General features: G+C 38.6%; 1 protein-coding gene across 1 annotated transcript in view; it reads right to left on the bottom strand.

The window, feature by feature from the left end:
- Positions 1-11,106, bottom strand: part of LOC127414634 (membrane-associated guanylate kinase, WW and PDZ domain-containing protein 3-like) — a 171,909-nt gene extending 160,803 nt beyond the window's left edge. The window contains exon 1 of the mRNA XM_051652813.1: positions 10,088-11,106. Within this exon, the coding sequence (XP_051508773.1) occupies positions 10,088-10,170 (83 nt within the window). The 5' untranslated portion in view covers positions 10,171-11,106. The remainder of the gene's footprint in view (positions 1-10,087) is intronic.
- Positions 11,107-12,521: the final 1,415 nt, after the last annotated feature.

Genomic DNA, 12,521 nt, shown 5'->3' with positions numbered 1-12,521 from the left:
GAATACCATTTTATAGGCTAGAGCACCATCCACGAGACGCCTTTAAACACTGAAATGGAATGTGTTCATTAATTGGTGCTTTTCACACGGCAAAGACCAAGTGAACTGCCCCATACCTGAAATTCGTACATTTCTTAAGAGCGATCGGATGCAGGGCTCACTCTGTCTATGCTAAAAGTTTATGTGGTGATTATATCTGCATATCACGCACCTGAAGCCGGCACCTGATTTAATCATAATTCCTTAAGGGGTGGTTAAATTCCCCTCGCCTGGCTACAGTCCCGACTTGGGACCTAAGTTTGGTCCTAAAAGTGGTCAAAGGGGCCTCCCTTAGAGCCTCTGGTCTATGTTGAATTGCATGTGTTTTCTCTTAAGACCGCATTGCTGCTGGCTCTGGCCTCAGTAAAATGGGTCAGTGATTTACAAGCACTGTCAGTTGACAATTCATGTCTAGAGTTTGGTCCGGGTCTTTCAAAAACCACTGTCAAACCCAGAAAAGGCTATGTGCCTAAGGTTCTAACCACACCCTTCAGAGTGCAGGTGGTTCACCTTCAAGCATTTTACCCTCCTCCATTTAATTTGGATGAGGAATAGTCCTTGCATTTGTTATGCCCTGTGCGAGCGCTACACACATACATTGAGCGTACACGCCAGTTCAGACTGTCTGACCAGCTCTTTGTGTGCTGTGGAGAATGCATGAAAGGAAGGTCCATCTCCAAGCAAAGACTTTCTCACTGGATCATTGATACGATCACCCTGGCTTACGAGCTGCAGGGTGCGAATTGCCCAATTGGTGCTAAAGTACACTCTTCATGGGCATGGATGAACAGTGTGTCCTTACAAGACATATGTTTTGCAGCAGGATGTCTTCTCAAATCACATTCACAAGGTTTTACAACCTAGACGTAACGTCTCTCTCATAGCAAGTCATCTCTGTCTAGAGTGCTTGCTATTTCAATGGCCAAACATTTACTTATGCCCCTCCTTTTAAGTACGGGCTCCCTGACTTTTTACACAACCGCCTGCATTCAGAGCATTGTATTTCCCAAAAGTCACAGGCACTTTCATTACAAATAAACTTCCCGACTGGGTTTGTGAAGGGGTTCATTCATACTATATGACTACAGTTCATATATCCATTCTGAGTGTTCCCCTCCTGGTCCACCATGAGGGTCATTCACTTGAGGCATTCTCATGTTGCTCGCCGTACTGCGGGATTGCGGTGTCATGTTTTCTCTCTGGAAGTTTATGTCGTGTAGTGCGGCGTGATGAGACTGTTCACCATATGCGTCAGCTTAGTGACGCAATGTCAAGTGTACTGATTTGTAAGGGAATGTCTCGGTTACGTATGTAACCTTGGTTCCCTGAGACATGGTCATGTGATTCTAACATGGCACTCCCATTATAAGTGCCTCACCGTAATCGTGATTTTTGCTTCTTTTTTTTTTTTTTATAAATGAGGGACGATTATTTTTTGTGGTAATCAACATCATGCCACAAATGTTGTCGATTGATCTTAAAGGAATAGTTCACTCAAAAATAAAAATTCATTGATTCAGTCGGTTTTGGGTGAGAACAGACCATATTCTAAGTCCTTTTTCACAATAAATCTTGACATCAGCAGTCTTCTTGGCGATCTTGATTACAAGCTCGATTACACTTACAAGTGTAATCAAGATTGAAATCATGATTGTACTTAGAGACTGCAATGGCAAGACATACAGTGAAAAAGGAGTTATATTTTGGTCTGTTCCACCCAAAATCACTTCAGAAGATATGAATTAAACCACTGGAGCCTTTTGAATTACTTTATGCTGTGTTAATGTGCTTTTTAAGAGCTTCAAAGTTTTGTACCCAATTCACTTGCATTGTATTGGCCTACAAAGTTGAGATATTCTTCTAAAAATCTTCGTTTGTGTTCTGCAGATGAGAGAAAGTCATACACATCTGGGATGGCATGAGGGTCAGTAAATGATTTTCATTTTTGGGTGAAATTTTCCTTTAAATTGAGCCTGGAAGATTCCTTCAATATAGAATGTATGATCATAGGTGTGCATTCATCTGCATTTACGGCTTTGAGTGCAGCTCATCCCATCAGAATTTACAGTCATAACGCTCCGTTTTATAATTGTAGCTTTCTTTTTCTCAGAGGCCTTGTCAAAAGGCTTCTATTTTGAGAAAGAGATTACACTGATATAGTGTTTATTGTTTAAAAGACAATATTATTTCCATGACAGACAATGTATGGACCCAAAACAAAATGTTGACGGTACAAAAGACTTAATGCGGAGGAGTGGTGATTGTCTTTAGAGATAAATAGATAGAGCAAGAGAGAGAGAGAGCAGAAATGTTGACATAATACAGAAAAAAATTTAATGAAATGAAAATGAAAAATGAGCCATACACAAAAAGGGGCTTGAAATATTGTGATATGACAAAAGACTCTAAAGCCCTATAACGACAATCACATGATATTGGGGAAATGAAAACCATCACAAATCCTGAATTATGTATAGTAGTGCCAGAGGGACAAGGAAAGAATGAGAGGATGAGAGGAGTTTGAGTTTGTATAGATGGAAGGTCAAAGGAGAAATAGACGAATAGAAAGAAATGAAAAATTAAAGAGGAAGAGAGGCTCGGCCGTAGAGAGTCCCAGCATGCTCGGCTAGGTCACAGTGCAGTAACCCGAGTGGGAGTGAGATTGTGCTGAATCAGATGCCATCGCTGAAGTTGACCCTACATCCTTCTCTTCCCTCCCTCTTATTTTCCCTTTCCTCTCCAACCTCCTACTCACCATTTTCCTCCCTTTTCTCTCTTATTCTAAAGAAACAGTTCACCAAAAACAAAAACAAATCAAAAAACAATTCTGTCATTATTTACTCACCTCATGTTGTTCCAAACCTGTATTTTGCTGTTGAACACAAAAAGACATTTCTGAAGAAACTTCATACAGCTCTTTTCCATATAACGACAGTTCATAGTGACCACGTCCAAGCTCCAAAAAGGACACAAAAAACACCATTCAAGTAAAGAATTTAGTAATGTAGTAAGTGAATGATGTTCATATGACTTTTCCAAGACTTCTGAAGCATTCAACTGATTTTATGTAAAGAAAAGACCAGAATTTAAGTCATTATTCACTGAAAATCTTACTCTCCACTGAAGCTCTCTTGCACATCACTTTCACTATTGACACATGTGAGAACAAATGACGATTGGTGTCAATTATTTAAAACCTGGCACAGCACATAAAAGGCTAAATCTAACATGGATGTGAGTGTGATAAAAGAGTTTTGGTGCTGGACAAGATTATTTGTAAATAATTACATACATTTTGGCCTCTGCCACATAAAGCTATCATATAACTTTGAAAGACTTGGAATATAGTATCATACAGTCATATAAAATATGTTTAATATGTCCTTTTTTGAGCTGTACAGATCACTTGAACTGTTGTTGTATCGAAAATAGCTACTTGAAGATTCCTCAAGAATTCTCCTTAAGTATTTCAAGGGAAAAAAAGGAGCATACAGGTTTGGTACAAAATTATTATGACAGAGTGTGAGTAATAATGACTGTAGTAATGTGTAAATAATGCCAGAATATTCATTTTTGGGCAAACTATTCCTAAACCTCTCCAACCTTTTCATTTTTCTTTCACCCCCACCACCTCATCCTTCCCTCCTTCTTGCCCCTCTATTTCTCCTGCTACCTCCCTCCATGACCCCCACTTCCTTCCCTCGCTTCTCTCCTCCACACCACTTGATATCGATCCTTGCATCTCCCTCCCTCTTGCCTCCTCTTCCTCAGTGCAGATTCTAGCTCAAGGCTGTGTGTGGTTATCTTGTAACAATTTTACAGTGACATGCTTATTCAGTACCCTGCTATCAATATCTATATAATGGGGACTGATCCATCATCGCTCAGATTTATATTTGGTGTTGTTTCAAGCAACAGACATGTCAAGGCCCTTTTGGTCTGGATAATGAAGTGAGAGGGATGATGGTCCAGGTATTGACTCTTAGGTTAAACAGTGGGAAGATAAAGAACAATACAATCTCAATAGTGCCGCATTTTACTGACCCATGTTAAGATTGAAGTGTTCAAACAGTTTAATTGATTTGTGTTGTGATCTTTCCAGGGGGTTGGGGGCTCTTTCCTGTAAGGAAATGTTGTCCAGAGCCATTATTTTAAACGCTTAAAGAAATACCAAAAAATGTTTGATAACAAAATTTAAATTCTGCTATCCATTAATCACCCTCATGTCATTCCAAAACATACTGTATGGCTTTCAAAAGGAAATTTAATTTGTTGAATCAATGACTTAAATGTCATCATCGACTTCAAACCTGGTGCGTCGCATCTTCAAGTTTGAAAATTCACAAGCAATTATGACTGAGATATAAGAACTATGTCAGAGGGGAAGGCTGTCAGTGAATAATGACTTTAATTTTTATCTATTCCTTACACAAAGCTACCTCCAAAGACTTGAAATATGGCACACAAGTCGTTTTGACTACTTTTACAGTACTTTTATGTTTGTTTGTTTTTTTGTCCTTTGCAGCTTAAAGGGTTAGTTCACCCAAAATTGAAAATCCTCTCATGAATTACTTCCCTTTAAGCCATCCCAGATGTGTATGACTTTCCTTCTTCAGCAGAACGAAGTGAATATTTTTATAAACACATTTCAGCTCTTTTTGTCCATTCAATACAGGTAGTATACAGGTGTCATCAGTCTGCTGGCTATTTGATGGTCCAAAAGTCATATTTAGGCAGCATAAAAGTAATCCACACGACTCCAGTCGATCAATTAATGTCTTCTGAAGCAAATTGCTAGGTTTGTGTAAAAAACAAATCGATAATTAAAACTTTATTAACTTTAAAATATCGCTTCCTGCCAGCAGTCGACGCATCAGTGACGTAAGCGCAATGGCATGTTTACACGAGAAGTCGGAAGCACTCAATTTGTATACAACAGAGGAACAAATGTCACGCTGAGCAGAAACAACAATTTAAAATTAAAAACGTTATAATTATCGATTTGTTTCTTACACCAACCTATATTTGCTTCAGAAGACATAAATTGATCGACTGGAGTCATGTGGATTGGTTTTATGCTGCCTAAATATGCCTTTTGGACCATCAAATAGCCACCAGACTGATGGCTCCCATTTGCTTGCATTGTATGGACAAAAAGAGCTGAAATATGCTTATAAAAATCTTCACTTCGGTTCTGGTGATGAAGGAAAGACATACATATCTGGGATGGCTTAAAGGTAAGTAAATCATGAGAGGATAAAAATTTGGACTATCCCTTTAAGACTATAGTTGCAAGACTATAGGTAGTAGACATAGGTCTGGGGTCTATAGCCACTTCAATTTGCCAAGAACAGCCCATTTAGACAGGAAAAGCCATCTAACTGACATTTAAAGCGACCAATCACAGTCATTTTTGTCAATACAGGGTGTTTAGGGGCGGGGTTATTGGAGATGTATCATACCATAATAAAAGGCTGACATGGGGAAAAAATCTCTGCTAGCAATTGTGCAGAAAATGTGTAGACAGTCTAAGTACTGCACAGAAAATGTCATTATAGAGAATTTCACAGACAAAGCTAAGTAAACAAAGCAGAAAATGCAGCTCTGCTCGTCGATATCCGCTTCACTTTCTGCTACTTGCCTGAAACGAAACTCTGAATATCTTTAAAAGATTTGTTGTCACTAACCTGGCAAACTTAGGCAAATTCTGTGATTATTTTGTCCTCAAAATCACTCATTCTATCAACGCGGAACCTTTTGAACACAACTCGGCTTCCAGGCAGACTGATAAAATGTCCTGTGTCTACTCACGGAAGTTCCATCGAACCAGCCAACTGAATCAGCCGCTGAGTTTTTCGAGAAAGCGTTTTCCAGTTTTCTGTGCTGTAAGCATCAGAAGGTTAGAGAACAAACTGTGGGCAGTCCGTGGGCATTCAGTCTGAGGCTGAGACTAAAGTGTCCCTGATTACTGTATGTTTTAATTGTATGGAGAAGAGCAGTGTGAACATTCCTCAAATATCTTCTTTTGTTTTTCACAGAAGATAGAAAATCCAACATGATCACAAGGGAAGTCGGCATGTTGTTTCCGAGAGTTCCAGAAACCTAGGATCGCCCACATTATGCCGATTCACTGACAAGTGGCATCGCCTATCAGACATTTTTGCATGGGCTCCAGTGTGTTTACCTTCCCTTGTGGAGTGACCGGAAGCATGTTGCGACAGCAGCATGGGGACCTGGGTTCGGATCTTGTGTTAAAACCAGGAAGTAACCGTGTTCACATAATCAGTGGCCAGTGCGATTCGGAGGTTGCATTTTTCCCTCTAACATTACATTTTTACTCCACTAATGGTTTAGGTTTGGGGTTTGGATTGGGGGGTACAATTATAAAATATGCATTCCTCTTTATTGTATTACAGCCTGTCCAGCTAAAAACAACTTGCTTCACAACTCGCTTTTGGTGCCCCTCTGTGGACATTTCACCCGGAAAATGGAGCTCACATGTGGCCATACACCCAACAACACTTATCGCTTTGGCCACTGGGGGCATCGTTTTGCATTTCGGTAAGCACTGACCGATTTTGTTTAAAGAAAAGTCAACCTACCGTTTCCAATTTAATTGTGAGATTAGTCTGAGAAAATCAGTATTGAAACAACATTAAGTTGTTGATGGAGTAAATGATGACAGAATTTTATTTGTAGGTGTAGATTAATTTAAAGGGTGATTTTTAAAGTTTCTAGTCTACTGCCTTCAAATTTGCAGGTTGGCATGCCATTCTTGATAACCTTCACAATTTCTTAAACTATCATTACTGGCTGATATAGACTCAAACAGACACCGAGACTGACTGATCGAGCTGAAAAGGATTAGCAGATATATGTGATGGTAAGGCAAACACTGAGCTCACAGAAGCAGAATTAAAGTGCTATCCTACACCAGCAGGGGTAAACTGCAGTATGTCTCTCTCCACACATCTCTCTCTCTCCTTCAACCATACCTTTAAAACCTTGAATATGCATGAGGTGAGGTGTAGACTGTGCATATAATCACACAATTAACAACCATGCACAATACATGCACTGTGTAGAGGATCAGAATCATCTCATTACCAGATGCTCAGCTCAGATCAACTCAAATGAAGATCAGGCACAGAAACATTCAGATAGCTTCAATAAGATGATTATACTGTAAGTTAATTGAGCAGAAATTGGATTGGTACAACAGCAGAAATTGAGAGGATGAAGAGAGACTCGTGTTGTTGGTATATGCAAGACCATATGTTCACACATGCACACAGCCTGTAGTGTGAAGTGAGTTTCTCATGGGTTCTAGACACTTCAGGATGGGGAATTTTGCAATTGTTGCTTTTTTTTTCCTAACAATTCTCTCTCTCTCTCTCTCTCTCTCTCTCTCTCTCTCTCTGTTTCTCATACTTAATGAATGATTCATAACAGTTGGATAACCTTGACTGCTCTCTGAGCCTACAGTGATACACTGGTGAAGTCTAGGTCACAACATTCATTATTCCAGAAGCACATAAGCACAGACACACCCTGTTCACGCACACACACCTCAAGAACTCCAGCATCTCTTTCTTTAACAAATACATCAGTAACTTACAAATTAGGCTATGTTATATTAAGTTAAAATTTATATAAATACCTTCACACATGCATGATTTCTGTAAAGAGTCATTCAAACCTGCAAATGTGTCTACAACAGAGCAGCAAACTGATAACAAGCAAGTCAGTTCACACCACGTCCATGTGACAAAACAACAAACAGACTAGCATTAGTAGTTGCTGCCTTCAAGTGGACATTGAAGTTGGGCATTCGTTACTACAACATGTCACGTATTTAAATGGGAAACAAAATACGGAAGAAGCCAAACTCAATTCACAATGAATGATGGCAAAAATAGTTTTGGTTCAAAATGGGTCAGTCGTTAAATCAATGTCATATATAACAAATTAATATTATTAAAATTAAGTACAGAAGTTAAAATAATTGTGCAAAATCATTGGTTTCCATTATCTTTCATGTCGACAAGCCCCTTTCAACGTGACAACTCGGCAATTGGGTTATCATCTTGAATTGAATTTGAGTTTCCCACTTGTAAATGCGACTTCACTAAATCATTCATGTACTCTGAACTTGTAATAACGATTATTAGACTCACTTAGGGCACAAGTGTAAGGGGTCATTTACTCTGAACTAGTTTTAGAATCCATCCACGCCATTTTTAGAATTGGTTTCCAATGTAAACATGCGCCAAATGGATGTCTTTGCTGGTTTTTAGTGTCTCGTGCAGGAGCGCCGTGTTTTTAGACACCATGTCAATTAAAAATAAATGTTACAAATGTCTAAAAGGCGGAAGTGTTCCACGGTTCATAACGAAAGCTTGTTTTCGTTTTCCGGTCTCCAGTGTTTTCACTCACATTTGTGTACGATTTTAATGGACAATGTGATGTTAAGCATATTTAACTTGTTCAAATGACCAAATAAAAAACAACGAGGCTCCAGTTCAGATACTTTACAGAGTTGCGATGACCATCTTTTGACAGTGCCTCACCCAGATGGGTATATGACATGAACCGATGGCTCGAGGTTAGTTATGTTGATATCGTTAACTACTTCAAATTGTTATGACAGCCAACAACTGCACAAGTTGCCCGAACTTATTTTTACTCTAACTAACACTTAAAAAGCTTGTTGTTTTCTGCCTGGAACACTTGTTTTGTTGGTTTTTAAATTGCTTCTTATGGAGACCAGAACCAGGAAACAGTCCAGAGGCAATCATCATCATGCACACCACCCAGTGGTTATTCAGGTAAACTGTGGATCTGTGGTGCTGCGTCAGCTACAATTTTTTAGCACAATGACACATTAGGTGTGAACGGCCCCTTACCCTGACAGCACACGTTCATTACCCAGACGTCTATTTGATGTGTGTGTTTACATATGGAAGACGCATTTTTGACGTTGTTTGCTTATCTGCAATACATCTTTTAGACGTATGTCAAATATGTCTCGGATGTAAATAAGACATTCAGCAGATGTCTTTGAGACGTTTATGATTTAGAATGTTTGTAAATCTGATCTTTTTAAGATGTTTGACAGATGTTAATTAGATCGAGATGCTTTTCAGAAAAGATCTCAAACAGACATCTCGGAGATGTACGTGTGCTATATGGGTAAGACGTTTCCTCTCGGATGTCAATAAGACATTCAGCAGATGTCTTTGATACATTTATGATTTAGAATGTTTGTAATTCTTATCTTTCTAAGATGTTTAGCAGATGTTACACTGATAGCACAGGTGCACCACCCAGACGTCTATTTGATGTGTGTGTTTACATCTGGAAAATGTATTTTTGATGTTGTTTGCTCATCTGTAATACGTCTGTAAGACGTTTCCTCTCAGATGTCAATAAGACATTCAGCAGATGTCTTTGAGACATTTGTGTTTTAGAATGTTTGTAAATCTGATCTTTTCAAGATGTTTAGCAGATGTTAAAGATTGTAATGATTTCCAGATGAAAAGATCTAAAACAGACATCTCAGAGTTGCACAGTAGGCTACGTGTGTTATACGTAATTAGATTAAGATTCTTTCCAGATGAAAAGATCTGAAACAGACCTCTCGGAGATGTACATATGCTATCTGGGTATCTGATTAATTTAACATCTGTAAGGTAAAAACACAAACAATGAGGTAAATAAAATATTTGTGTATGTACAGTGTGTGTGTGTATATATATATATATATATATATATATATATATATATATATATATATATATATATATATATTATACACCTCATTAAGTAAAAACATCCATTATTAAAAGTATAAATAAATTCATAAATTCTGTATATTAAGTTTTGGTACGTGTGAAAACTAATCAGAGAACTAATATAGGCTACTGTATATGGACAATTTTTGGTATTTGACAATCACAAAGTCAACAAATCTTTCGCGTCCCTCCCACACCCACATTTACAGTTAAAACATTCAGAAAACATTGTGATATTTGCAGAAAACACTCACCTGCACTGCCGCTGACATACACACATTCTTTTCAAGCAATTTAGCCGTTCAAAGATAATCCGTTTAAACGCGTCTATATACATTGATCCGGCAAATATAGATTTGACCCTGACGGTAAAAAAAATAAAAAATAATAATTTAAAACCTTAAATGTAAATTATTTAGAAAGATAATGTGATTTTTGTAACTTTATATGACTTAAAATTACTATATAATATAGAGAATATAGAGAACTGTGCCCATCTCAGAAGAGATGCACGCGCCAGACGGTTTATTTGAACACTGTGGTAGACTACAGCTGGGAACGCGACCCGTGATGATGATGAGAGAGGGGAAAAAACAACAGGGTGAAGAAAAAAAAAAAAACGCAAATCGGACAGCTCGTCTGCACTTCGTTAAGACACTCCAAAACAATAGCGACTCACTGTCATGAGATTGTGCCTTCTGGACCAGTGATAACTTCTGTTCTGAACAAACTAAACAGCTTTTTTTTTTTTTTTTTTTTTTTTTTTTTTTTTTTTTTTACACGTTATTGGTATAAGCACAATTTACAAAACGATTTACATAGCAACACGTCCACTTGGAATCCAAATCTTACCTTCATAGTTATCGCTTTCTCCATCGTGTTTAATCCGCGTAATTTGTTTCACTTTTTGAATAAATGCGTTGATCGGTTACGCTGATGGTGGCTTCTGACAGCGCTCAATAACCCGTACACGGTGACAGAATCGATTATGAACTGGAGGACAGTGTCACGGATGTCCGGTGCGTTTCACAGCGCCCGTGAAGGCATGCTGCGGGGAAGCGGTGTAGCCTACTCCACCGGTGCAAATCACATCTAGCGCACTGGCGCATAGTTCAATATCCTAGACGTAGGCAATAAGCAAAGAACACTGTAATAAAGGTAAGAGGCGATATTGGATGCGCGGAGGGGAGGGAAAGATATAAGGGGGAAGAACCGCCCTCTTGTGTAAACGAACTAGGTAGTTGTAACCAGTTTTGTTCAAAGCGTCTCTCAGGTCAAGGGAGAGAAATGCGGGCAGGTGAAATGTGAAAGGATTGAAGTGGGGAGAGAGTTTGGGAAACTGCTGTGAAAGTGCATTTTAATTTGAACCATACTCTCTGTCTCTGAATGAATAAAAACAGACAATGGTTTGTGGATATAGCCTTTTTGATTCGGCATGATAGGGCCGCAGATAGGTTGTGTGCCAAATCACCCTGGGACAGTCAAGAGGCCCAGGCGGAAGATTATGTGCCTGCACTCTTCCAAGCCAATTCTCCAAGCCGCCCTAAATTCACCAGAAAAATATAGACTATATGGTTATTTATTTTTGTATGTTTTCTTTGCTTGTGGTCATATGTTGCACAACTCTACACTGCAAAGTAAAAAGTGGCTATTTAAGAATGTGCTTCATCTAAATTATCTGGTTTGATTTAAGTTAAAAATTTGAATTAACATGTCTCAGTCAACTTTACTACATTAGGTTACACCAACAAAACTAATTTTAAGGGTTAGATCAAGTACAAACAACTCCTGTAAATATATGGGCAATATACACTCATCCTGCACTTTATTAGGAACATCTGTACACCTACTTATTCATGCAATTGTCTAATCAGCCATTCGTGTGGCAGCAGTGCAATGCATAAAATCATGCAGATACGGGTCAGGAGCTTCAGTTAATGTTCACATCATCAGAAAGGGGAAAAAATGTGATCTCAGTGATTTTGACTGTGGCATGATTGTTGGTGCCAGACAGGCTGGTTTGAGTATTTCTGTAACTGCTGATCTCCTGGGATTTTCATGCACAACAGTCTCTAGAGTTTACTCAGAATTGTGCCAAAAACAAAAAATAACCAGTGAGTGGCAGTTCTGCAGATGGAAACACCTTGTTGATGAGAGAGGTCAATGGAGAATGGCCAGACTGGTTTGAGCTGATAGAAAGGCTACGGTAACTCAGATAACCACTCTGTACAATTGTAGTGAGCAGAATAACATCTCAGAATGCACAACATGTCGAACTTTGAGGAGGATGGGCTACAACAGCAGAAGACCACATCGGGCACTTTATTAGGACCACAGTGTTCCTAACAGTGCTCAGTGAGGTCAGACTTCATCAACTTATGCAAATACTTTTGAGACAGCTTGATGTTTTTTTTTTGTTGTTGTTGTTGTTTTTAGTAACAAGTGAAGATAATGCTTACTCAAAATAACCACTACAGAAAAGGGTGCTCCATTTCCTGTCAATTTCATCACATTTGGCATTTCATAACATCTCTATAAACAAATTAATCTCCATTGGAATTGGATCAGTCAATGTGAGCCCACTTTAAACATTTTTCATATCAAATCTATTCATCCCATTTATGAAATCAATGTGTTTTATGGGGGCTTTTAGCCCCTGCAACAGGGGGGCTTTTTACCCCAAATACT

Source organism: Myxocyprinus asiaticus, chromosome 24 (genome assembly GCF_019703515.2).
Source record: "Myxocyprinus asiaticus isolate MX2 ecotype Aquarium Trade chromosome 24, UBuf_Myxa_2, whole genome shotgun sequence".
Taxonomy (NCBI): Eukaryota; Metazoa; Chordata; class Actinopteri; order Cypriniformes; family Catostomidae; genus Myxocyprinus; species Myxocyprinus asiaticus.
This window is presented reverse-complemented; position numbering and strand designations above follow the sequence as displayed.